Source organism: Peromyscus maniculatus, chromosome X (assembly GCF_049852395.1).
Source record: "Peromyscus maniculatus bairdii isolate BWxNUB_F1_BW_parent chromosome X, HU_Pman_BW_mat_3.1, whole genome shotgun sequence".
Classification (NCBI taxonomy): Eukaryota; Metazoa; Chordata; class Mammalia; order Rodentia; family Cricetidae; genus Peromyscus; species Peromyscus maniculatus.
In genome coordinates this window covers 91,575,421-91,602,588 of record NC_134875.1, presented here as the reverse complement: position 1 = coordinate 91,602,588, position 27,168 = coordinate 91,575,421, and the positions used below count along the sequence as shown (strand labels likewise).

Genomic DNA, 27,168 nt, shown 5'->3' with positions numbered 1-27,168 from the left:
CAGAAAGAGGGGTAAGCTTCAGAGCTCTATGTCTATGGCCATACCCCCCTGAATGTGCCTGCTCTCATCTGATCTTGGAAGCTAAGCAGGATTGGCCTTGGTTAGCACTTGGATGGGAGAAAGAAGATTTAATACAAATGCAGTGCCCAAAATGTACTCGTTTTGATCAAATTTGTTCCTGAATATCAGAAATGAGAATTGCTCATTTGCTTGACAATCTACAATACTTCCCCCAGCTCTCTTTCAGTATCAAATGTCAGAGTCTTCTTACATGCACCACAAACCTCAAGCTCACCGAAGAAGTTCTATTTCTCATCTTAACAGTAGTTAGGCTCACTCAGTGTGGAAAACTAACAGCAACTGGTCACAGAGTGATAACAGGCCCATGCATCCCCAACTTAGAGGGAACATGTGGACATACTGAAATCTGGCGTACTTCAGGATTCTTGGATTCACCTTGACCTGTTCTTCCTCACTGCAACCAGGAACAAGTCCTCCTGTCACCTATTGCCTTATACTAGGACCATCTACTTCTGCCTTGCACAGTAAGTCCGACTTTTCCAAACACTTAGAAAGGCGCTAGACTATTAATTTCATCAACAGGAACATCAATAGGGGGGCTGGCAAAAGCCTGTCATTTCAGCACTCTGGACGCAGTGGCAGGAGGCTTGTGTATTTGCACTCAGCCAGAACTACATAGTGAGACGATCCTATCTCAAAATAAAAAATTTTAAAAATATATACAGAGATGGCTTGATGCTTCAGAGCCCTTGCTGCAGGAACCTGGGTGCAGCTGCCTGCAGAGCTAGAAGAGGCTCTCATATCCCCTGGAGCTGCAGGGACAGCTGGTTGGGCAGCCCAGAATGCACTTGCACAAACCCACACAGAAACACACGCTCATGCACGTCATTTTTTTTCATTCTTTTATTAAGAAATTTTCTATTCACTTTACATACCAACTACAGATCCCCCCTCTTCCCTCTTCCCACCCTCAGCCTTCCCCCACCAATCCACTCCCCATCCTCACATTTTCCAAATCAAGGTCTCCCATGGGGAGTCAGCAGAGCCTAGCTCACGCAGCTGAGGCAGGTCCAAGGCCCCCCCTCCCCGCCCCCATACCAAGGCTGCGCAAGGATACACGTCATTTTAAAAAATAAAATAAAAAAAAAAAAACAGGAACACCAGATCAGAAGAAAGGATATTTGAAACTTTCTCACTTAAGTAAAATATAGGAAATGATTGCTAATTAAAGGATTTCCAAATGTCCATCATGATTACAAAGAGCTATTAGTTAAATTTCTCCCCTTTTTTTGGGCAATTATCTGCCTTTGCAAGTGCTCTCTCAGAGGCTATTTTCTATTCTGTGTAACAGTTGGTAATTAAAAGTTATATACTTTCCCTGCAGCTAGATTGAGCACCACCATAACATGATCTAAATAGAACAAATTATGTGTTTCTGAAATACAAGAAGCATTAAACGTATTCATATTAACTTGGACTATTAATAATTTCAGTCTAACAGTTGCAAGAACGAAAACAGCGCAAAGAAATCTGCATTAACATTGCTCCACATTCACTTGTTCTCTACTCCTCCCCTTTTGCAAGACCCACAGACCACAGTCCTTGAGGCCTGAACATTTCAGCCTGTTTCCTAAGAACGGAGATAGTCTCACATAATCACAACAGTCAGTGATGGGATGCCAGACACTAGGGCCATTGTTCCATGCTGGGTCTTTCTGCTTCAATAAAAAGGGCTTCTTTAGCATTTTGTAACTAAATCTTCTCTAGGATGAAGTTATATGGAAACAGTTGGGTTCCCTCAAGGCTTGTTTTTCAGCTTTGTGAGGCTAGCTCAGATAAGAACGGCCTTCAGTCACTATGGAGGGAACACTCTTCTACAGAGTCTACCAAATGCTCGGATATTACGACGCTTGTCCATTCTGGCTCTGGGGAAGAGGAACTCTTTCCAGGCCTATGTGATACCCAAGAACATCCCTGGCTTCGTGACACACACACATCAGCATGGGGCTGCAGATGTATGGACCACCTCTGCAGATCTCCAGACTTTAGTCTTGATGGAGCATTGCCTTCTCCAGTCTCCTCCCTGCAAGTTTTAGCCACACTGGTCTTTCCAAATCCTTTTTTAAATTGTCTTCTTAAAATTATTATACAAATATATTAATATAAAAACTGAAACTGCTGGAGGGAAACATACAAGAGCCACTTTAAGAACTCTCCCAGAAGGACCCCAATAGCACAGGAAATAACTTCAAGAGTTGACAAATGGGATTATCCACAATTAAAGGGCTTCTGTAGCCAAGGAAACTGTTGTCAGACTGAAGAGACAGCCTACAAAATGGTGATAAATCTTGGCCAGCTCTACTACAGACAGGCAGCTAACATTTAAAATACAGAAAGAGCTAGTCAAGCACAGTGGCACAGGTCCTTAATCCCAGCACTCAGGAGGACCCCTGTGAGTTGAGGTCAGTCTGGTCTACATAGAGAGTTCCAGGAGAGTCAGGGCAACACAGTGGGACTCTGTCTCAAAAAGGGGGAGTGGTTCAAAAGTGATCAATAAGACACTAGATGTCAATCTATGGCCTCCACATTCATGCATGTATACACACATGCATATGTGTGCCCCCACCCCCCAACACACATACACACATACACACAAGACTGCTAGAAGGATACAACCAATTGTGAGTATCAAAGGTTTATCAGAGGTTTGTTTGATCTGGCTGCTTTCTGGGACAGATCACAGTAGATATACAATGAGCATAGAATATTTTGATGTGGTGGGGGGAGGGAGGAGATGGGATCTGTGGGTGGTATGTAGAGTGAGCAGAAAATTTCTTAATAAAGAAAAATGAAAAAAAAAGAATATTTTGATTGCCAGGAAGGAAGGAAGTGATTGGGAAAAAGATGGTCACATGCTTCAAGGACAGAGGAGGCAAATCATAGCACCAAAACAAACTAATGAAGCTCAGTAATAAGTTGTAAACCCACAGAAATATAGGAGCATATGTCCACTCTGATTAGCCAGACAAGTAGATAAATGGGGGAAAGAAGAGCACTTGCTTTTAGCTTAATGCCTAGGGCTAACAAGTAGTTGAAGTGGAAGGTCAGAAAGGAGGAACTTGGAAAATGATCATTCTGCAACCATCAAAGTCAAGAGTAAGCAAGCAGACAAGAATTGTCAGTAGATACTAACTCTAGGGGAGATTTTAATAAGCATCAGGGCATTTCCATGACCGTTGACTGTTTATCCTCGGGTTCTTGGTTAGTTGTATTGGGAAAAGAATAATATTGTGGTGATGGGATGGCCAAACACCCTAATAGTTGTGCCAGAAACCCCATCTAAGTACTGAGGAATCTGGATGCAGACATCCACGGCTAGGCCCCGGGTGGAGCGCCGGGAGTCTAATTAGTGAGAAAGAGGAGGGTTTATATGAGCGAGAATTGTTGAAACCAAGGTTGGATAAAGCACAGGGACAAATAGCCAAACGAATGGAAACACATGAACTATGAACCAAAGACTGAGGGGCCCCCAACTGGATTAGGCCCTCTGAATAGGTGAGACAGTCGATTGGCTTGATCTGTTTGGGAGGCATCCAGGCAGTGGTACCAGGTCCTGTGCTCATTGCATGAGTTGGCTGTTTAAAACCTGGGACTTATGCAGGGACGCTTGGCTCAGTCTGGGAAGAGGGGACTGGACCTGCCTGGACTGAATCTATCAGGTCAATCTCAGTCCTTGGGGGAGGCTTTGCCCTGGAGGAGGTGGGAATGGGGTGTGGGCTGTGGGGAAGGGGAGGGGGCAGGAAGGGAGATAACAAGGGAATCTGTGGCTGATATGTAGAACTGAATAGTATTGTAAAATAAAATTTTTTAAAAAAAGAATAATATTGGTGTCTCACAAAAGAACACATGAACAAAGCTACCACCTTATTTTTTGAGAGTCTCTCATTGAACCCAGACCTCACTCATTAGCTAGACTGCAAGTCCCAGGGACCCTCCTGTCTCTGTCACCACGACTCTGAGATTACAGATACACATGCATCCAGTGATGTGGGTGTTAGGGACTCAATCAAACTCAGGTGGTCTTGCTCACATGGCATGCTCTTTACTGACTAAGCCATCTTCTCAGCTCCTAATAATCTTGATGACTTTTTATTCCACAGCATCAGTCACGGAGTACAGTAAATTATGGTGGCTCTGTAATTTCACCCAATCCCATTTGTCAGCTCCTGAGGAGATTTCCTGTACTATTGGGGTCATTTTCAGAAAGATTTTGCCTATGTTTACATCTTGAACTGTTTTCCCTATATTTTCATCTGGCAGTTCCAAAGTTTAGGGTTTTATACGAGGATCTTTTATCCATTTTGAATTCCTTTTTTGTGCAGAGTAAGAGATACATGTCTAACTTTATTCTTCTATACATGGGCATCCAGTCTTCCCATCACTGTTAGACGAAAAGGAAACATTCATTCCCAATTAATGATTTTTTTCAAAGACTAAGATTATACATGACATGAAATTGTCAAACAATAAATAAAATATTTTAAAGCAGTTGTAAAGATCAACAAAAAGTATGTATGAAAATCCCACAGTGACACCCACTACTTTTTGTACTAACTCAAAAATAATACTGTATGAAGACACTTCCTGTAATCGTTCCTGAAACCACTGAAGCTGGGCTGAGGAGAGGGCTCAGTGGGTAAGAGCACTGGCTGTACGAGGCTGAGGCCAGGAGCTCAGATTATCAACGCCCTCATGTCTGTCAGCTGTGACCCTGTGCACCTGCAACCCTGCTGCTGACACTGAGGATGGGCGGGAGGCGGGAGGACCTGTGGAGTTTGCTGGCCGCCAGCCTGGTCCAAGAACAGGGAGCTCCGGGCTTAGCAAAAGGCACTGTCTCAAGAGAAGAAGGCAGAGCTCGACAGACAAGGGTCCCAGATACCAGGCTTCTGCGGCCAGTGACTTTGCCCAGTGAGCCGTCGCACTAGCCCCTTTGATCTTGTTTGACATGGGATCTCACATACCCCAGGATAGCCCTGAACTTGCTACATAACCAAAGCTGGCCTTGAACTCCTAATCCTCCTGTCTCTGTCTCCAAAATTCTGATATTACAGGCTTCTGCCAGCATGCTAGTTTTTAAAAGAAAGAAAGGAAGGAAGGAAGGAAGGAAGGAAGGAAGGAAGGAAGGAAGGAAGGAAGGAAGAAAGGAAGAAAGGAAGAAAGGAAGAAAGGAAGAAAGGAAAAAGGAAAGAAAGGAAAAAAGAGAGAGGGGAGGGGGAGGAAGGAAGGGAGGAAAGATGAAAGAAAGGTTGTCTCGTTAGTGCTGGGCACATCTGTCAAGTGACTGGTTGCTTTAGTTTCGTTCATTGCGTAGATATTAAAGAATAAAGATCCTCTTGGTTTCTAACCTGGCGAGCTGCCTAGGCGCTTCCAATCTCACTACTGTGGAAGAAAACCCAAGTGTTGTGCCACAGAAGGCTCCTGACTTCACCATAGCCTCCCTTGGTGATGTTCCCGGATGCAACCACCTCAGCGCCCACCCACCCCTATGGCTGTTAAGCAACTCAAGGTCCTGTGTTGATAGTAATTGTTTTTAAAATGGGAGGCCTCTCTCCTTAGCTAGGTGGGATGAATTTCATTGTCCCCTCTGTACAGCCGTGGACGTGAGACCCCCAGTGACTCTATCACAGCTGTACAGCCAGCAGAAGAAAGAGCAGGACCTCAGGCCTGAGGTTTAGGGATTCCTCCCAAGGCTTTTCAACAGCATCCCTGAGCAAGGCTGCCTTAGAGGGTGGAGTTTAAAAGCATGCCTATGTGAGTCACGGGCTCAGTCAGGGCTTTTGAGACAAGTGAGCTGCACTTCGGCTGGGTCACCTAAGTCTTTGGTGGTTTCACTCTTCCCCCCCTAAAAACTCCACACCTGGGCTAGACAGCACAATGACCGTGAGCTAGGCTGCATGTCACTGTTATAACAGGGTCACAGTGGTGGCCAATTCGTTTTCCATTCTAGAAGCTATAACTGTTTGAATTATACTTGCAAAATTAAAAAATAACAGGTATGTCCATGGTTTCTTTGGGAGAGCCATTAAGAACTACCCGTTTAATTTTAAAACAATACTCAAACAAAATAAGAAATACAGGATTGCAATTCAGGCCTACATTTTGATAAAACAGGATTGACATCATTTTTTTATTGTTGTCTGTCCCTCAGAAGAAAAATAATTTAAAAGAAATATCAATTTTCCTTTGTACTGCCATTAAAGAACTCATATTTCCTCTAACTTATGACATATCAACAATCATTTTATTTCAGAATTAGAAAATTGTCCAGATCATATTGATCAGTGGACTACTTTTGTTTTGTTTTGTTTTGTTTTTCGAGACAGGGTTTCTCTGTGTAGCTTTGTGCCTTTCCTGGAACTCACTCTGTAGACCTGGCTGGCCTCGAACTCACAGAGATCCACCTGGCTCTGCCTCCCGAGTGCTGGGATTAAAGGTGTGCGCCACCACTGCCCGGCCAGTGGACTACTTTAAAGTTACAGATTCCAAGTGCCTCCACTGACCTACCGAATGACAATGTTCAGGTGTGGAACCTAGAAATGTTCGTTTGAACAAGCCATCGGATGGATGATTCTTACGCCCAGCCAAGTTTGCAATTATCTGGTGCGGAGGAAAAGAAGAATCGTGTATGAGACAGCTTTACAACAAAATCCCTGATCCAGGGTACTTAGGAAGTAAAGAGAGTTTTATTTTGGCTCACGGTTCTGGAGATTCAAGTCTAAGAATGGGCAGCTCCAGCGACGGCAGTGACAGAAGCACAGATCCAGAGAAAGGGGGGTCCTACCGTGATCCGGGATGCAAAGGGCCTGAGAGATTGTAGACTCATTATTGCCTTCAAAGGCCTGCCTTCAATAACCTAAGGATCTTCCACTTGGTTCTACAGGGATGCTTAAAAATTCACAGGGACTGCCCAATAAATAGCACCACCCTGGGGACCCAACTTTCACATATGGACCCTTGAGGGGTACTCATCCAAACTGCCGGAGTTTACGTTTTCCTTTGAAAATTACTGAGAGCTGGCAGCAGGCTGGCCTGGAGGGGGCGGGTCCATGCGGGCCTCAGAACCTCCTCCCTCCAGGCCAGAGGGAGAGGGAGGTCACAGCCTGAAGGTGTATCAGCTCCAGCCACTCCCTCCAGCATTGCAAGCTGCGAGCTCCGAGCTGCTAGTCGTGAGCACCAGCGCTGAGCACCAGCACCCAGAGCTACTACCATGGCCTACTGCCGGCAGGAAGGGAAGGATCAAATCGTATTTGTGACCAGAGACGACCACGAGGGTCCCAGCAATGAGAGCAACGCAGAGCCGGTGGTTGGCAACTCCAACGACCCCTACGAGGAGTACGGGTTGATAATGCCAAACGGAGAAATTAACTGGAATTGCCCGTGCCTTGGGGCAACAGCCAGCAGCCCCTGTGAAGAATACTTCAAGTCTGCCTTCTGCTTCCACTACAGCCCCGAGGAGCTCGAGGAATCCGACTGTATAGACGAGTTCCAGGCCATGCAGGAGTGCATGCAGAAATACCCAGACGTCTATGCCCACGAAGGGGAGAATGAGGACAACGACGACTTCTACGAAGAGGACGAGGAGGACCAGGAGGACGAGGAGGAGGAAGAGGATGAGTACTATGTGGAGGGGGAGGAGGAGGAGGAGGAGGATGACTACTATGTGGAGGGTGAGGAGGAGGAAGATGACTACTACGAAGGGGCTGAAGAGGAGGAGGAAGACTACTACGTGGAGGAGGAGGAGTATGAGGATGACTACTACGAAGGGGATGAAGAGGAGGAGGAGGAGGAGGAGGAAGACTACTACGTGGAGGAGGGTGAGGAGGAGGAGGATGACTACTATGAAGGGGCTGAAGAGGAGGACTACTATGATGAAGGCTACTATTACGGGGAGAGCGACTACTATGAAGAGGATGACGACTACTATGAAGACAGGGAAGACGACAGGGAAGTCTACTACGAGGTTGACTACTACGAGGAGGAAGAGGAGGAGGAGGAGGAAGAAGAAGAAGAGGACGAGGACGTTTACTACAACGTCGACGACTTCGAGGAGGAGGAGGAGGAGGAAGAGGAGCCAGCAAAGCCGGTGGAGGAAGCCGTTGCCACTGAGGCCTCTGCTGCCAAAAAGCAGGAGCCAAGCGCCTGAAGGCCCCAGGCCCCAGGCGCCGCACATTGGCTTCCACGGGACTTCCTCCACAAAGCTCGCCCTCCACCGACGCGTCTTTCCCTCTGCAGCCAGCCCTATGCACTGTAATATAGCAAATAACTCCTTTTGATGATCAGGGGTCTTGGCGGCTTGCCATATACCCTGAAGAAAAGAGGTGTGTATACGTGCCTGCCCCCCACATGCGAAGCCTGCTCCCCCCTGCACTAGGCCACTGCTGAACTGTGTTCTTTCCTGTCCTGGATTTTGCTACCTTGAAATAATATGAAGTTTCTCAACCGTCAAAAGCCGTCGCTCAAGAAAATCTCTGGTGAGTAAACTGATTTATGCTGACCTATTGTATGCCTTTTGGTAGATTTTAGACCTCTTGGGGCAATTAAGTAGAGGCCAAAACACCTTCCTTGAAAAATATGCTGGTGGGAAGCCATTCCTACGGGAAGAGGCCCGCAATCAGATCCGTGCTCGCACTGCGGTGTGCGGGGACTGCTGTGCGTCGTTTCTGATATGCTAGGTTTGGGTGTGTGCTGCGCATCCAGCCTCTTGGGTGTCTACAAGTGGAAGGTGGAATTTGGAACCTTTAACTCTCAGTCCCTTGCTAAGTGAAAGGAGAAGCTGGTTTGGGGGTTTGGCTGCTTGTTGTTTGACTCAGATCCGTGCTCACACTGCGGTGTGCGGGGACTGCTGTGCGTCGTTTCTGATATGCTAGGTTCGGGTGTGTGCTGCGCATCCAGCCTCTTGGGTGTCTACAAGTGGAAGGTGGGATTTGGAACCTTTAACCCCTAGTCCCTTGCTAAGTGAAAGGAGAGGCTGGTTTGGGGGTGTTGCTGCTTGTTGTTTGACTGTTTTGAAAGGCCGGGTTTGGGGCTCCTGTTCACTCCTGTTACAGTCAGCTGTAACATTCTTGAGCAGTGGGGACCAAGCTGTTGCCAGAGAGGCGGCCAAAAGAGGATGTGGTCTGGATGGAATACTCCATTAAGAAGAAATGATTTCTTTAAAAGAGAGAGAGAGAGAGTGAGTTCTAAGATTTGGGGGAGGGAATATGTGGGAGAAAGAGAGACTATGTTGGGGGTTGGAGAGAGAGGGGGAGGGAGATACAGAGGGAGGGAGGGGAGGGAGAGAGGGAGGGAGGGAGGGAGGGAGGGAGGGAGAGAGAGAGAGAGAGAGAGAGAGAGAGAGAGAGAGAGAGAGAGAGAGAGAATCGTAGGCTCGTGTATAGAACAGCATCCATGTGGAGGGCAGAGAGCGTTCCTTGGGTGTTAGTCTCTGCTTTCCACCTTGCTTGAGACAGGGTCTCCTGTTGTTTTTCTGTTGCATATGCCAGGCTAGCTGGCCCTCAAGCTTCTGGGAGTTCTTTCTCTGCCTCTCATCACCCTTTAGGAGTACGGGGGTCCCAGGTGTTCCTGTTACCGTGTCTTGCTTCTCTCTGGGTTCTGGAGATTCGAACCCGGGTCCTCAGGCTTGCATGGCAAGCATTTTTTTTTTTTTTTTGAAATGAGGTCTTGCTGTGTGGCCCAGGATAGCCTTGAACTCTTGATCTTCCGACCTCAGTTTTCCCAAGTGCTGGGATTACAAGTTTTGCTGCCACACTGCCATTAGCTCTAGTTTTTGCACCTAAGAAAATTGTTTAGGCTGGTGAGATAGTTCAGCAAGTAAAGGCACTTGCCACATGACAACCTGAGTTCAATCCCCGGACCCACATATTGGAAGGAGAGAACCTCTGAACTCCACACAAACAGTGGCACATGAAGACCCAACACACACACACACACACACACACACACACACACACACACGCACGCACGCACGCACGCACGCACGCATGCACGCACCCACGCACGCACCCACCCACGCACGCACGCACCCACGCACGACGCACGCACGCACGCACCCACGCACGCACACACGCACTGACTAAATAAATGTGCTCTTATCCTTAATATAGAGAAACTGGACTAGCTTGGTCTAGAAGAGGCAAACAGAGCTAGGAAAACAACTAAACTCTTCAGGTTGTTTCTCTCATCCAAACACTAAACCAGGGCTAGCCCTGCTTAGCTTTCAAGATCAGACAAGACTGGACATGTTCATGGTATGGCTGATACCTAAGGTAGATTTTCAATTGTATTAGCACATTAGATAGAATCCCCTGGCAAGATTTTGAAAGTGACCATTATCTAGTCACCAGCACAGGTTTATGAAGCAGAATTTCTGGAGACTACATGCTGCTATTTTTTTAAATCTCCCCAGGTGACTTCATTGACTAGCCTCTGTCTGCTTCAGAGGATGATGCCACGCATCATCAAACAGAAGGATTTTGATTAGTCTTTCTGCAAGGAGGCAGTACCCATCTTATGTGACATACAGCTTCTATTTATGGAGGACCTACTGTTATGAGTTTACGGCCCTTACTGACAGGAAATCATCTGCTGTGACTCAGGAGAAAATTCTGATTAATGAAAAAAAATTCCAATCTCTCCCTCACTGACAACACTGATGTCACTCTCCAGGATCACAAGAACCCATAAACACGAATGAGGTGAAAATACAAATAGGCAGGGATGGATATGCTCACTAAAGAGATCACCCCTCAAAAGCAGTTCTTTCTGAAATGAATTCCAGGACATTTTTCACCACCCCGGATGCTAAGGCTCTGAATTTCCAAAGGAAACTTGCCTGTTTACCGGGTCGCTGGGCAGACTGAACAGTAGCAACGGTGACCTGTGCTGATCCTGAATTGCCCTGTTTGGATGGGCTAACCTGTCATCTGACCTTTTCGTTCTTTAATCATCCACAGGTCCTTGGAGTATCACACCATCAGAAAAACTACCGAAGGAAATGGCTGGAACATGGCATCTGATCTTCAGGCTCGAGGAAGCAGATTTAATGACTTGATTTCCTGTTCATTTGATGGTTTCCCAGGGGTTGCCATTTTGCCATAGACTGTGGGTCTGGCCAGCTGACTTATTTTGTCCCACCATCCCACATTCCACATGGCACATGGCCTTTTCCTGGGTGGCAGTTTTTCCTCCGCTTAATGAGAAAGTAGTGAGGTAAGTGAAATGTGTCCTCCTGCCTCCACAGGATCTGTTTTGTGTCTCTCAGTGGGGTTCTCTTTCTTCCTCTCCTCAGATACCCTGTGGTTTCTCACCTCCTGCCCTATGCACTCATAAAACAAAGTAATTAAAACTCCAAGATCTCAAAAAAGACCTTCTGGAATCTGTTCACAGAGGCCCTAGTGAAAACTTCTGACTCCACCTCTCATATATCAAGCCAGAGAAGAGGTGCTGTTGGAGCAAGGCCCCTGGAATCAGGCTAGAAGCCATTGCCTAAGACCTGTATTCAGACTGGCCTGTGCAGATGCCCTTTGCATGTTTTTGGAATTTCAGCCTTTTCCCCCTAGGGTGTTCACTTTGCTCTTAGACCTGTTAAAACAGGAAGAGCCCTGGAGGACTGTCCAACAGATGAGGTCTCAAGGGCGTCCTCAGTCTCTGTCTGCAAAACTGATTATTTTGTTGATAGGGCACGTAGGCAGGACAACTGAGCTAAGAAAGTAGCATGAGCTGAGGTACTAAGTGTAAGGTAGGTCTCCTGCTGCTGGCCCGCCACTTGGACGTGAGAAATGACAAGACTCCTCCTGGTCATGCTCTTTGGTTTTGAGGCATGCTAAACAGATGTTAGGAAGTACTAAAGCAAGCTAGGAACTTGTAGTTTTGTATACCTGGATGATACAAGCACAAGAGCATTCCTGTAGCATCCCTCGAGATAATCTCTGCAAGTCTGACAACGCTTCTGAGGACGTGTCTGCGTAACTCCAGACAATTCTATTTCTCCCATGTTAACCTCCATGCTCTTGAGCCCTCCCGGAGACAAGCCTTGCCTCCCCAGTCCCATAAGTCTCAAAATTTTGGCTAGCTACCCATCCCCATAGAGTTTTCTCTTCTGGATCTCTCTCTACTAGGGCTATGGGAAAAACAAAGTAATTCATTCCCCAATAGTCTCCCTTTCTTAGATTTAAAGATTTGTTTCTCTTTTGTGTGTCAGTGTGTGCCTGTGTCTACCACATGTAATGTGGAGTGTGGGTGCCTGTGGAGTTCAGGAGAGGGTGTAGGATCCCTTGGAGCTATGGTTACAGGTGGCCTGAGTGCTGGGAATCAAACCTGGGTCCTCTGGAAGAGCAGCAAGGGCTTTTAACCACTGAGCTTTCTCTCTCCAGCCCCATCCTTACCTTGTATTTCATTCCAGCAAAAACCACTTACATGACAAATGAACTTTTTTTTTGCCCTTAGCAACCACCAGGAAATAGTTTCAAATTTTTCAAGAAATCTTGAGAGAGAAAATAAATGAGCCATAGTCATCTAGCTTCACTGATATAAAGATGACTTCTTTGAGGAGTAAATCCCACCCAAAGCCCAACAAGACAGCTTCATTTGGCCCTTCCATCATGGAGAGGGCCTCCACCCTCTTGTGTCCACCACCATCATTACAGATGTGGGTCCTACAGATGGCCTGTCAGAAACTGCTGGCAATAGCAGTGAACATTCAAGGCCTCACAAATTCAAAGGTACCTTCGTATGGGATTCACAGATGAAACTCCTAAACTATGTCTTGAATGATTCTTTTCTTTTTTCTTTTTTTTTAAACAGGAAAAACCAACTCAGGCCATGAGCTCAACTTTTAATCCTCTATGGAAAGCTTCAAAACAGGAAATGCATACCTCTGATCAAGACAAGGGTGAACACGTTTTGTAAAACTGATTTCCTTTGGGTCCATCTTCCTTTTCTGGGACAGAAAAATGACTAAAATGATTTATGGAGCAGCCGAATATCTTCTCTTACCTTTGAGTTCTTAGAGAAATGTGTTTTTCTCATGAGACAAGAAAATTTCATTTTCTTATTCATGTTCTGTTTTATGACCTAATATTTCCCATCAAACAAAAGGATCTTAGAGAAAACCAAGGGACCAAAACTAATAACACTATTACTGGTGAATAGGAGTGCCAATACCTTAAGGGAACAACCCTGGGCAAAATCAGTTTTCAGCCAGAATTGGTCATCTGTAAATGACGTGAATTTGCTTATTTTTGCAGAGTATTCTTTTTGTTTAACGTTATATAAAGAAAATAACTTTGATATTAGCTGATTTACCAGCGGTCCCCTGTAAAAATCAAAATTCTATTTGACTAATTTGGTTACCTCCATAGCTGGAAGGGTACTTGCAAATGAACAAATTCATTTTTGTTTAATGTTTAGAATACCTACCATTCAGAGGTTTTGACAAAATGAACAGGGACCTTCACTGACAAAGGACTGTTATTCCCAATATACAACCAGCTATTATAGTTCAACTATAAGAAAATGAACAATCCGATTTAAAATGAACAAAATTCATGAACAGACACTTTACTAAATAAGATCGCTGACTCCTAGCTTTTTGACCTGAGCAACAGGCATGATGGACTTGCCATTTCCTGAGATGGGGATACTCCTTGGGCAATTGTATATTACCTTACCTTACACAGGACCATTTCCTCAGTGCCTTTCCTCTAGATCTGCCCACTGATGTATGGACTGATAGACAGCCTCAGAGCGTGCTACAGTTCTAGGTTAGGGGTGCTCAGAATAAACACCGATGAGATCTGGAGAGCAGAACTAGAGCATCAGCCACTACACCTTAAAGGTCTGTGTCAGGCGTCAGGCACCACGGCAGCTCACACACATTGCTGCTGACCTGGTACCTCACCCTGTTAACAGTCTCCAGTGATGATATGGGGCAGAGGTAAGCAATAGCTGGAACCTCAGCCCCCGCTGGATCTCTTCTCTCAGCTTTCCTGAATCCAGGGCCAGGCTTCTGTAGAGCTCAATGAGAAGGGAGTTCGGACCTTCTGTAGATAACCTCTGTCATCAAGGTTCAAAGCAGTGAGAGTAGACAGGCTTGTCCTCACCGGTCCCGGCTAAACCTTGTATATTCCTGGTGATCCTTGATTTCTTCTGCTTCGTGCCCCACTTTTCTTTCAGAATGCTTGCACTGCTAACCTGCCATGGAATCAGGTTCACTCTCTGAGAAAGAAGCAACAGCCTTCCATACATTCCAGTAGCTTCCCTGAGTGAGTCCTGGTGGATAATGACCCTGTTCTTAGCCTCCAACTGTTTTCCCCCACACCTCACTTCCCCAGCTTCTCCCATGATTGTATGGAGCCTGATTCCTATAAATAAATGTTGTTATTCCACAGCACACACAGTGGTTCCAATCCTTGTGGAAACATCGCCGATGCACTACCAAAGGAGCAAGTTGTGGTCAGGAGTTCAGTTTCAATGGGTGAAATTTAGACTTCCTATTCAGCATCCAGGTGAAGAGTTTGAATCTTGATGCTATGAGTAGTATGTGATCCAGGTTAGAGATGGAAATTGGCAAGCCATAACTGTACAGGCTTGCATGAGGCTAATGACAACATCAAAGTTATCAACGTATAGATTAATATTAATGTATAGGTGACCTTCAAGCCATGAGAGGAAATGAAGCATTAAGGGCTAGCAGAGAAAAGTCAGTAAAAACACTGGATAAAGAATGCTCTAATATTAAAAATAAAAAGAGCCAGATATGGTGTCTTACATTTGTAATCCCACCATTTGGAGGCCGAGGGTAGAGAATTGCCAGCCTGGGCTACACTGTGAAAGTCTGTCTCAACCCAGAAAGAAGAAAAGGAGACGGGGAGAGAAAGGTCAGATAGGCATGAAGGTGCAGGCCAATGATCCAAGCACTCTTGAGTCTGAAACAGAAGACTCAGAAACCCCAGGCCAGCCTGGGCACCCTGTCTCAAGGGGGGGGGGGGGGAAACAGTACTTACGGTAGGAAGTCATCAATTAAAAACTGGCTGAATAATGAAACGGGTAGGGACTTAACAGGCCTCCACCTCTGACGATCTATGGATGGTTGATGGCTGCTGGGGGAGGGGGAACCTTTTCTTCAAGGGTGTGGCCCCTGATAGGTCAATCATGCCTCAATGAAGGGCCCCACACTCAGGTGTATATGGGCAGCTCAAATGGACTCAGCAGGTCATTTAAGAAAAAAGACATGAAGTTGGAAGGAGGAGGGGGTGATCTAGGAGCACTTAGGGGGTGACAAGGGTTATTGATATGATCAAAATACATTGTATTGCATTCTCAACAAGTTGGTAAAAATGTTATATATTTTAAAGCTGATTTAATACGTAAATTTTAAAGGCACTGAAAATTGGCACAGGATTTTTAAGAAGAACCCGTGGGAAATTTTGTTTTACGCTGAAAGGGCAAACACTGAGCAAAGAGTAAAGAAAAGTACTGAAATGAACAAACAAAACCTCAGTTGCTGGATAAACCTGGAAAAGTTGGGGATGGTTCTAGATTGGTTCCAAAGCAGATAAATCAAACATTTTGCTAGTCTACTTTTAAAACACTTTCTAAAGATTTGGTGATGTTTTTGTTTCCATCTGACCAAAGACTCCAGTAATTAAGAAAAATGGTAAGTTTTAGAATATTAGCAAGAACAATTGGAATAAAAACAAAAAAAAATAAAAAAGGAAGCACACCTATCATTTGCACTGTGCTCAGTTTGTAAAGGGTTATGTGACTGGGGCCTACTGTCTTGGTTTCCAAAGCTAGATTTGTTATATTAGAGGGGTGGTTCACAGCCACAGATGATTTTTGTCCCCCAGGAACATTTGGAAATGTCTATAAATATGTTTGGCTGTCATAAAATGCAGGAGGCTGCTACTGGCATCCATTGGGTAGAAATTAAGCATGCTTTATAAACATCACACAAAGCATAGGACAGATCCCATGGTGGGTGGAGATAAATGAAGAGTGAGAAATTATGGCCTTGGGTATGGCTACTTATCACAAGAAGCAGAGCACTTTTTTTCATTTGTGTGTGTGTGTGTGTGTGTGTGTGTGTGTGTGTGTGTGTGTGTGTGCGTGTGTGTGTGTGTGTGTGTGTGTGTGTGTGTGTGTGTCTGTGTGTGTGTGTCTGTGTGTGTGTCTGTGTGTGTGTGTATGTGCTATGACATGCATGTAGAAGAGGTCAGGGAACAACTTTGTGGAGCCAGCTCTCTCTTTCCATCTTTATATGGATTCTGAGGGTTGAACTCAGGGCATCATGAGGCTTGTGTGGCATCTTGATGGCCCCATCTTTTTTTTAACATTTTATTGATTTTTAATGGATTTCACATCATGCATCCTATCCCACTCATCTCCCTGTCCCCTCACTTCTGCCCTCTGCTTTTGCAACCCACCCCCAACAAAACAAAATTTAAAAGTAAAACTGAAAAACACCAAAAACAAGCAAAAAATCCCGTGTGGAAGCTGCACTGTGTCCCAGTGAGTCACACAGTTTACCCTTTAGTCCATATATCTTTACTTGCAAGTGTTCATTGCTGAGTCACTGGTCTGGCCTGAGGCCTCTGGCTTCTGTTACACCATCGATACTGGGTTCTCCCTGGGGCTCCTCTTGGATATCCTGTTATTATCCTGTGTCATGGAGATCCCGCATCTTTGGATCTGTGGGTCCGGCCCCTTCACATGTTCCAGCAGATCATAGATGAGGTGGATGTTGGGGTGGGCTGTCTCATAGCCCTGGTTCTGGGCCTGGGTGGTAGCTGGGTTGGTCAGCCTGCTAGCTTTCCCTCATGGTAACTACCAAGGGAAGCTCTCCAGCACTGCCCCAGCTAGCTCACCCAACGCAGCAGGCAGCAAGGAGAGGGGCCAGTTCTCCTGTTCTTGGGCCCTCAAATCTGGGTCACCCACATTCACACCACCAGGGCCAGCTCTACTGTTCTTCCCAAGCAAGGTGCAGGGTCTGCTCTCCAGATTGCTGTAGGGCATAGGGGGTCGGCAGGATCAGCTCTCCTGCTCTCACACCCTCAGGGATGGCTCACCTGTGCATCCCCCCCCCCACACACACACACAGCATTGTCGACTCTAGTATGCTCAGACAAAGATATTAATCCAACCAAATATATTTATGATGACATGTGACAATCACAATTACTACTGATATTTTTTAAAGCCTTTATCTGAACCTGGTAGCACAGAACTCAGTAGACTGTGATAAGCAAATCTCTGAGTTGGAGGTCAGCCTGATCTACATATTGAGTTCCAGGCCAGCCAGGACTGTACAGTGAGTCCCTGCCTCACAAACAAAACAAAACAAACGAACAGAAAGCATTTATTACAAATCTGTGTACCTCTGGGGTTTCACAAACCTATCTTGGATTCTTGTCATTATAGGTAATCACTGTGAATATTGGTGTCATTTGCCATATGTAAATCTAAACATTGGAGAATCTTCTAAATGGCTATCAAAAGAAGACTGAAAATTTTCAATGCAACAAAAGGACTAGAAAAGATTCTATAAATAGTCCAACAAATTCATCATCAAAAAAGAAAAGAAAAGAAAAGCTGGGGCTGGAGAGATGGCTTAGTGATTAAGAGCACTGGCTGCTCTTTCAGAGGATCTGGGTTCAATTCCCAGCACCCACACAGAAGCTCCCATCTGTTCCAGTTCCAGGGGACCTGACACCCTCACACAGACATACATGCAGACAAAACACCAATGCACATACAATTTTAAAAAAAAATTAAAAAGACAAAAAACGGTGAGAGGGGCACCAGCACATTTGACGAATTTCTAAAAAAACGCCATTTCAGGGCTGGAGAGACGGCACAGTGGAAAAGAGCACTTGCTTCCCTTCTAGAGGAGTAGAGTTCGGGTCCTAGCACCATGTCAGGTGACTCACAGCTGCCTGTAACTCCAGCTCCAAAGCATCTGATCCTCCTCTGTCCTCCGAAGGCATGTGTTTGTATGTATGAACGAACAAATAATAAAGTAAATCTGTTTTTAAAGAGAATAGGGTTGGAGTGATGGCTCAGAAGTTACGAGCTCTGCTCGCTCTTCCGGAGGACCTGGGTTCCATTACCAGCACCCACATGCCCACTCACAACCCTCTGGAACTCCACTCCCACGGGGATCTGATGCTTTCTTCCGGCCTCTGAGGGTACTGCACCTGCGTGGTACAAAAACAAACACGTGGGCAAAACACCAGTACAAAAATTAATAATAAAAAGCAAAGAAAAATTAGAAACACATAGGGAAATAAAAGGTAAGTAGTTGTGAATAAGAACGTTAAATTACTGCGGGCGGTGGTGACGCACCCCTTTAATCCCAGCACTTGGGAGGCTGAGACAGGTGGATCTGTGTGAGTTTGAGGCCAGCCTGGGCTACAGAGTGAGTTCCAGGACAGCCAGGGCTACCCAGAGAAACCCTGTCTCGAAAAACCAAAAAAAAAAAAGGGGGGGGGAGGAAGAATGCCCTGTTATGTGTCTATATTAAAACCTGGCGCAGGCAGTACCTAGACAATAGGAAGAAGCCTTGTGATACGCCAAGCATACAGTGTCTCCACATATATAAGGGTAAGGAAAGTCACCAAAATGGACTCCATTTGCCAAATTAGTGATGGGTACCAGGAACAGCCTAAACACTGGAGACAAGAGATTCCGAATACAGATTTTTTTTTTAACAGACACAGTCTCGTTGAGTGGTGTTATTGGCACATGCCTTTAGTCCCTGCACTCCAGAGGTAGATGCAGGTGGATCTCTGAGTTCGAGGCTAGCCTGAACTACAGAATGAGTTCCAGGACAGCCAGAACTACACAGAGAAACCCTGTCTCAAAAAAAACCAAAAAAAAAAAAAAAAAAAAAAAAAAAAAAGCAAAAACACAAAAGAGAGAAAAAAGAAAAAACACAATCTCACTATATAGCCCCAGCTGGTTTCAACTGGCTATATAGGCCAGGCTGGACTCGAACTCCCAGAGATCTGCCTGCCTCTGCCTCCCCTAGATCAGTTTTTGAAGGACCCACCCAGACAAATAAAATGGTGCACGATGACTCTGCAGGTTGAACTCCGGTGTAAAATGGTGGATACTGAAACTACGTAACAAAAAATTTGCAGCTTGCTAAAGCTTCTGTATGCGTGTCTTTCAAGTTAGGTAGACAGCAGGAGACCGCCCCCAAAAATCTTCCCGCCTCTCCAGCGGAAGTGGGGTGTCCCCTGGAAAGGAAGTTTGAAAAGGGACCCTCCTCCTCCAGGAGGCTTTATAAGGAGCGTGAGCCTTGAGCAAGCGGCGCGCGAAGACCAGACGGAGAACGACTATGCGTACGACGACGTGCAAGAGCAAGGCAGCCCCTCAGCCCTGCACGTCCACTTCCAGCACAGGGCACACCAGGCTGACACACCAGCAGTGAGCTCCAAAGGTACGGATGCTTTTAAAAGTCGGCCGTTAGGGTGGTTTTAAAAGTCGGCCATTTGGGTGTTTGTTTTTAAAAATTGGCCGTTAAGGTGTTTTTAAAAGTCGGGCCGTTAGGGTGTTTTTAAAAGCTGGCGGTTTGGGTGTTGTTTGGGTGTTTTTAAAAAGCCGGCCGTTTGGGTGTTTTTAAAAGCCGACCGACCGTTACGGTGTTTTAAAAGCCGGGGGCCATTTGAGCCAGGCGGCGGTGGCGTGCAGCTTTAATCCCAGCACTCGGGAAGCAGAGGCAGGTGGATCTCTGTGAGTTCGAGGCCAGCCTGGGCTACAGAGCGAGATCCAGGACAGGCTCCAAAGCTACGCAGAGAAACCCTGTCTCCAAAAAAAAAAAAAAAGGAAAAAAAGAAAAGCCGGGCAGTATGGGTGCTTTTATTTATTTATTTATTTTTATGTTTTATGTTTTTTTATGGGTGCTTTTAAAAGTTGGGCGGTACCGGTGCTTTTAAAAGTCGAGCTGTACGGGTGCTTTTAAAAGTCGAGCGGGCCGGGTGCTGGTGGCGAACGCCTTTAATCCCAGCACTCGGGAGGCAGAGGCAGGCGGATCTCTGTGAGTTCGAGGCCAGCCTGGGCTACCAAGTGAGCTCCAGGAAAGGCACAAAACTGCACAGAGAAACCCTGTCTCGAAAAACCAAAAAAAAAAGTCGACCGGTACGGGTGCTTTTAAATGTCGAGCGGTACGGGTGCTTTTAAATGTCGAGCGGTACGGGAGCTTTTAAAAGTCGGGTGGTAAGGGTGCTATTAAAAGCCCGGCCGTATGAGTGCTTTTTTTTTTTTTTTTTTTTTTTTTTGGTTTTTCGAGACAGGGTTTCTCTGCGTAGCTTTGCGCCTTTCCTGGAGCTCACTTGGTAGCCCAGGCTTTTATTTATTTATTTATTTTTTATGTTTTTTTTTTATGGGTGCTTGTAAAAGTCAGGCCGTACGAGTACTTTTAAAAGTCGGGCGGGACAGGTGCTTTTAAAAGCCGAGCCGTATGGGTGCTTTTAAAAGCCAGGAGTGGCAGAGGCAGGTGGATCTCTGTGAGTTCGAGGCCAGCCTGGTCTACACAGAGCGAGATCCAGGAAAGGTGCAAAGCTACACAGAGAAACCCTGCCTCGAAAAACCAAAAAAAAAAAAAAAAAAAAAAAGCCAGGAGGTATGGGTGCTTTTAAAAGCCAGGAGTTATGGGGGGTGCTATTAAAAGCCGGGCAGTGGTGGCGCTTGGGAGGCAGAGCCAGTCGAATTTCTGTGAGTTCAAGGCCAGCTTGGTCTAAAGAGGACAGGCACCAAAGCTGCACAGAGAAACCCTGTCTCAAAAAAATCAAAAAGAAAAAAAAATTTGAAAATTTTAATGTAGCTCTTGGTCCCTTTGGCTTGTCTTTGCGGTTCCATCGGAATCTCATGGTGCAACCTAGACTGGCTTTGCCGGTGCCTAAGCGCCCAGAATACAATGCAGGAATTGGGGGGGGGGGTGACCGTCTCACCAGTGGGAGGCAGGTTTCTTGGGGTCCTTATTAAACAGGCCCATATGCTCCTATACAGAGTTGGAGAGTTTTGCAGGACAGTTAATAGAACTGTCATGATTTCTACCTCTCCACCAACACGTTTTGTGTTTCTTTAAAGGGCTCCGGTTTTCTTTTATGATGGAACAAACTTTACAGGAAGCTTTGGAGTGGGCAGATGATATTATTGAGTCTGTCCAGCAGCAGCCCCCTCCAGCGAGACCCGAGCCTAACGGGGAGAAATCTCTTCAGGAGAAACTGTATGACATTTATGTTGAGGAATGTGAAAAAGAGCCTGAGGCAGGGGGCCTTCGAAGCAATGTCAACTTGCTAGAGAAGCTGATGAAGAGAGAGGCGTTGCCATGCTTAGTGGTCAACCTGTACCCCGAAAATCAGGGCTATTCTCTCATGCTCAAGGACAAAAGTGGGTCATTTTCAGAGACCTTTCAGTTGCCTTATGAAGTAGAGAAACTGCTGGAATATTTGGATGCTGAAGTGTTACCTTCTTTTCTGATTGATGTCCTGGAAAAGTCTCCTGTGAATGTTTTTCACCATGGGTGCGTCATAGCAGAAATCCGAGACTTCAGGCAGTGCGCTAGCATCTACCCTCCTGAGGAGCCTGGTCCGGAGCCTGCTGCGTCATCTACTGAGCCCTCTCTTGCTTACCAAACTCGGCATATTCTCTTACGTCCAACCATGCAGACTCTAGTGAGTGATGTAGAGTCCATAACAACAAGTGATAACCGTCAGTGGAGCCAGAAAGAAAAACTTGAGCTTGAGAGCCAACTGCTCTTAGCTACAGCAGAGCCGCTGTGTCTGGATTCCTCTGCTGCTGTAACCTGCACGACCAACAGACTGCTGTTTAATGACCAGAAGATGAACACTGACCCCATGAAACAAAACTTCAAGAGGCATGCATCCCCCTTTCTGGATCAACAGGAGGTGCCATCTGGATGTACCTGTCCCCCTGACCTCACAACCATGACGCCTTTCCAAAAACAGGCAAAAATAATTCCAGATGACCCGTCTGACCTGGAGATTGATGAAGCAGACACCTGGAAGCCGAGACTCTGTGAACTGACTGTGCCTTCAGAGATGGACATGCAGACATATGTTGATGAGATGCCATCTCTGCCCTTTGACGAGGCAGAACCAACTGTCTCAGCAGCTTCTGAGGTAAAATATGATTGTACGTTTGATTATGAGGATGATGATCTGCTATGGGGTATGAATTCAAGTCTCATGACATCCCTTAATGATCCACTTTTCTCTGATGACATATTTCTCCCTCCAGAGGACAGAAGTGATAGCCAGATGTATCTCCCTCCCATGCCCCTGGGTGATTATTCAGATGATTTCATGGCTGGGGTAAACACCGAGCCTAGGAAAACATTGGATGTGTGCCAAGAGCCTGTCCAGAACAAAGCCAGCTGTCCAGGCACGATGCCGCAGGGATCTAGTAGCTCAGTCTGTCTTCCTCAGCCCTCCCCGGCGGAGAAGCCCACAACCAGTTTAGTGCCATCCTCAGTCTTAGAGAAGGAAAGCAGAACTCCTCTACCAGTTCCACTTGCCCCCATCTCAGGACAGGGCTCCGCATCTGTCAGCTCCCTCAGACCACAGGCTAGCCCAGTCGCCCCCCCTGCTCCTAAGGCAGCCACTGTGGTCCAGCAGAGTGGACCTGTAGGAGGGGACAGAGTTAGCGCCCTTCCTCCACCCGCCCCAGCCAATGCTAAGTCATCAGGAAACAACCCAAAGATCCAGCACCCCACCAGCACCCCTGGGGTGAATGTGATCCATGTGGTAAGGTCTTTGTCAAACCTCTCCAGTTCGGTGGGTAGTTCCAGCCAGGCCCGAGGCAGCCCCGCCAGTGCCCCAGCTGCTGAGGGAAACACTCAAACTAGCCTCCCGACCAGAGAGCAGCCACCTGGGCCATCACAGCGTCCTGTGAAGCCCCCTATGCAGCTCATTATAAACAATACAGCAAATCCCTTAACTGTAAAGCTTCCCCCTGGCTCTGTCATTTTGCGCCCAGAGCCTCAGAAGCCATCCCAGGGACAGGCACGGCAGCCACAGCAGAGGCAGCCACAGCAGATATATGTATTGATTCCAAAACAGCATCAGCCACCCAGGGCCCCTGTCCCCCCACAGCCCCAGCCCCAGCCCCAGCGACCAGCTTCCTCCCAAGGGTCTAACCAACAGCCGGCATCCTTGCCAGCTCAGCAAACCAGTCACCTTAACACTGAGCAAACTGGTCGCCCTAACACTGGGGGGACCAGAGTGATTCAACAGACCCATACATCTGTGGTCTGTCAGGTGGGCTCGACCCAGCAGGGTCACAGGCAGAATATTCATTCCCAGAGCTTCCAGCTCTCTGCTACTGTGGTCCATCAGGGACAGAGTCAGACCCAGAACGTGCAGCTGAGGATCATACCCCGCATAGTGAGTGTGTCCAGAGCAGCCCCTCAGACCTCTGGGTGTGGGTGTGCAGCTGGGGAACCCAGTGAGAAAGGACCAGGAGATCCACCAACCTCCCCGGGTCCTAAGTCTAGTTCTCGTTAAAATATACCAGCATTGAGCCAAGTCCTTTCTCAGTTTTTATTTCATTGTTGGTGTTTGGAACGTGCCAACGGGCCGTTTTATGTTTGAAATGCGAAAATAAAAAGCTCAATGCCCAAGTTTTATATAGGAACAGGAAAGGGATTTGAAAAACTGAGGCTGTTTTGCTTTTTGCTTTTGATTAAGTCATGTTTATTGTAGTGTCACAGTGTGAATCCACATCGAAATTTTGTTAGCTTCGGTAATTCCAGATTGTCATCTAGATAAACATTAAAACCGCAGTAACATGGGGCTGGACAGATGGTTCAGCGGTTAAGAGCACTTGCTACCCTTTCAGGGACTGGAGTTTGGTTTCCAGCACTCATTTCAAGCAGCGTACAGCTGTCTATACCTCCAGCTCCAGAAAAATCTCACACTCTTCTGGCTTCTTCATGTGTCCCTCCTGCACAAATATAAATAAAGTAGGAGCTGGGGTGACACTTAGTGATTAAGGACATTTGTCGCTTTCGCAGAGGAACCTGGTTTAGTTCTCAGCACCCACATGGTGACTCACAACCATCTGTAACTCCAGTTCCAAGGGACCTGACACCCTCTTCTGACCTGCATGGGCACCAGGTACCCACATGGTGCACATACATATATACGTGCAGGCAAAACTCCCAAGCACATAAAATAAACTTAATGTCTTTTTTTATTGCAATAATACACTTTTAAGTTAATAGTTTACCAATAATTGAGAGGCTTATTTGTAAATGGTGACTAAAAACAAACACACATTTTGGTGTTTCAATGGTTTTAAGGTCACAGCTCAGTATTAGTACAATCCTAATGTTGTGCAACATAGTTCTAGAACTTCATTTTTTCGGGGTTGAAACTGTACTGCTAAGCATCAAATCACCCATTTCCTGTCCCCGCCCCTGGCTGCCACCCTTGACTACGTTTCCAGGAGTCTGCGTGCTCCCAGTACCTCACATGCGTGGAAACATGAGGTGGCTATTATAACAGGCAGTCTTTTCACTTGGCACGATGTCCTCAAGGTTCGTGCCTGTTGTGCCTTGTGTCAGGAGGTCGGTGCTTTGTAAAAATCATTTCCCTGTGTTAAATACGTAAGGAATGGACTTGTGAACCAGGAGAAATGTCTTTCAGGAGAATTTAGTTTAAAAGGCCTGTGTGAACTGCAGTGGCTGCAAGTACACTGTGAAAAACTAATACCAAAGGAGACCAGAGCAGAGGAAGGTGGTCACACTGAAATTGAGTGCCCCCAGACACGCGCCCCTGTGCAATCGAGTCGGTAGCAAATTTGGTTAGGACCGGCCCAGCCCTTGGAAGGTTTCCCTGCACTCGGTGCTCAGGCAGACCCCAGCTGTCCTCCGGACCCTGCCACTGGCCTGGAAGAGGCAATCCGGGATGGCTCGCTGTGGATCTCCTCGTGAGGCCCTTTCCATGTTTTAGAACATTCTAGGTTACTTGGACGAAGGAGATAAGCACTTGGAAACTCAGGTTTCTGGTCTGCTTCTGCAGTGCCCACAGCCTTCTGAGGCTGCTAGGTGAGATGCCCTCCTCCTCTGCCCTTCCCCTGACTCTGTTTATTCCTCATCAGTTGTTCAACACCCCCTGCCAGGTCACCCCATTCCAGCTTTCCTTGTTTCAATGGACTGAACTGTTCTGTCCTTTTTCCTTATTCCCTGAGAGTCGAGGTGTGTTGGGCTGGAGAGATGGCTCAGCCGGTAAAGGCTGGGCTCACAACCAAACTGTGAGAGAGGCGAGGAGTGATGAGTTCTGTAACAAACGTTTACCTGTGCCAAGGGAACACTGACGTTCCCCTAAACACGTTAGCACTTATGACGGTGGCGGTGCCGTGCGGCCAGCCCCTCTGTCTGTTTCCGAGACATGCTCAGCACTTCCAAAGAAGTCCTGGACTATTAAGCACTGCGGAGGAAAGAATCCTCTCCTGCCCTCAGCCACTGGCCACCGCCAGTTTGCGCTGTGGCCCTATGGATTTCATAGTTGTCGGTGTTGATATTAGGTGGATTGTACAGTGTTTTGTAATTTTGTGTCTACATTTTTGCCTGGCACGTGTTTGATGTTTATTCATCTTGTACTATGTACCAGCACTTGGAGCCTGTTGGGCACAGTCACATTGCCTTGTCTGTACATGGCCCGCTCTGTTTATCCATGTTTGGGCTGTTTCCACCTTTTGCCTACTGTGGGTAGTGGTGCTGTCCACATTCATGTACAGGTGTCATTTTACTGGTTCTGTTTTGTTCTTTAGTAACTCTTAAGGATAATCTGCCCACATGGCATTTGCCTTTGTAAGTGCACATGTATGTTTATTTACCTTTTGCCTAAGAAGTGGAAACTCGGCCTGTCGGTTCTGAAAGAGATTAGCGAAGGGACAGTAACCGTGATGTTACCGGCATAAACCTACACCGAGGTCCTGGTGATGCTCTTCAACAAAGATTTGGCCTCCTTCAAGCCACCAGAGGGACAGAGAGCTGACTGGAGCATCCTGGACATGGCTGGGAGTGGAGCCTGCACTTGGAAGAAGTGAACTGGTCCAGTGAGCAGTTGCAAAGAACTCAAGCTCAGCCCTCAGAGCCAAGCAGATCTGACCTCAGCGTGCTGCCGGATTTCCTGTCCTTCCTCCCTTTGCTCTGTAACTGGTCCATTCAGGTACAATAAGCAGAATGTTTTGCTTGAGAGATGTGTCCTTTCTTTTCAGACAGGCAAATAAATTCATCTTTGTTTCCAATTACCAGTTAGTAGCATCTGTTTATTTCCCTCCAGTGATCCCCATTGTGGTGACAGTTTGTCTCTATCCAGGGTCCTATTCCCATTTTTTTACCTCCCAACTGACAGCAATATAGTTGTTTGTCTTTGCTGAATGAAGCTGGCATTGCTGGAATGTTACCAGGTCACCCTGTTGGTTAGAGAAAGATGAGTCTTACTAGTAATGGACAAAATGGCCTTTGCAGTCCTTTTTTTTTTTTTTGAGATTATAATATAGTCACATCATTTCCTCCTTCTCTTTCCTCCCTTCAAAGCTTCCCATATACCCTTCCCTGCTCTCTTTCAAATTCATGGCCTCTTTTTTCATTAGTTGTAATTACATACACCCTTTTGCCCATTCTCAGTATGTGGAAGGCACAGTTCTGTTTAACATGTTTTCACCCCATCCTTGCAAGAACCCCGTAAGATGAAAGAGGAAGCAAGGTGGCAGCCCAAATCATGTGCTCAGGGTTACCCAGCTAAGAAGAGCCAGAGCCCAGATTTGGACTCAAGCCTGCTAGGGCCACATTGCATTCTTTCCCACGCCGTCCTCTCCACTGCTTCACTGACGGCAAGTCCGGCCACTTGGGCAGGTGGGGAGATTTACACAGCAAAGATACTGCCAGATGCTGTTTGTTTGTTTGTTTGTTTGTCTCAACACTGCTCCACAAAACAGAACAAGGAAGGTTCCAAGATCTTTATCCTGCTTGTAAGACAAGGTGGCCTGCTGTCGTTTCGTGAATGCTGGAAGAAGACACAAGAATATCGGGTAAGACAGGGCTTTATTATTTAC

The 27,168-nt window shown here is 46.5% G+C and overlaps 2 protein-coding genes across 2 annotated transcripts; both read left to right on the top strand.

Moving 5' to 3' along the window:
- The first annotated feature begins 7,181 nt into the window (after positions 1–7,181).
- LOC143270695 (uncharacterized) lies at positions 7,182–14,470 on the top strand. The gene is made up of 3 exons (XM_076561592.1): positions 7,182–8,552; positions 11,034–11,289; positions 12,883–14,470. Exon 1 carries the CDS (start codon positions 7,289–7,291, stop codon positions 8,222–8,224), a length of 936 nt encoding a protein of 311 aa, XP_076417707.1. The 5' UTR covers positions 7,182–7,288; the 3' UTR covers positions 8,225–8,552; positions 11,034–11,289; positions 12,883–14,470.
- A 4,916-nt stretch (positions 14,471–19,386) lies between these two features.
- Positions 19,387–26,361, top strand: Supt20hl2 (SUPT20H like 2). Its single transcript, XM_042269498.2, has 2 exons — positions 19,387–19,522; positions 21,172–26,361. Exon 2 carries the CDS (start codon positions 21,189–21,191, stop codon positions 23,607–23,609), a length of 2,421 nt encoding a protein of 806 aa, XP_042125432.1. The 5' UTR covers positions 19,387–19,522; positions 21,172–21,188; the 3' UTR covers positions 23,610–26,361.
- The last annotated feature ends 807 nt before the right edge of the window (positions 26,362–27,168 follow it).

Coding starts and splice junctions, on each gene's coding strand:
- LOC143270695 (XM_076561592.1), top strand. CDS start 7,289: ATGGCCTACTGCCGGCAGGAAGGGAAGGATCAAATCGTATTTGTGACC.
- Supt20hl2 (XM_042269498.2), top strand. CDS start 21,189: ATGATGGAACAAACTTTACAGGAAGCTTTGGAGTGGGCAGATGATATT.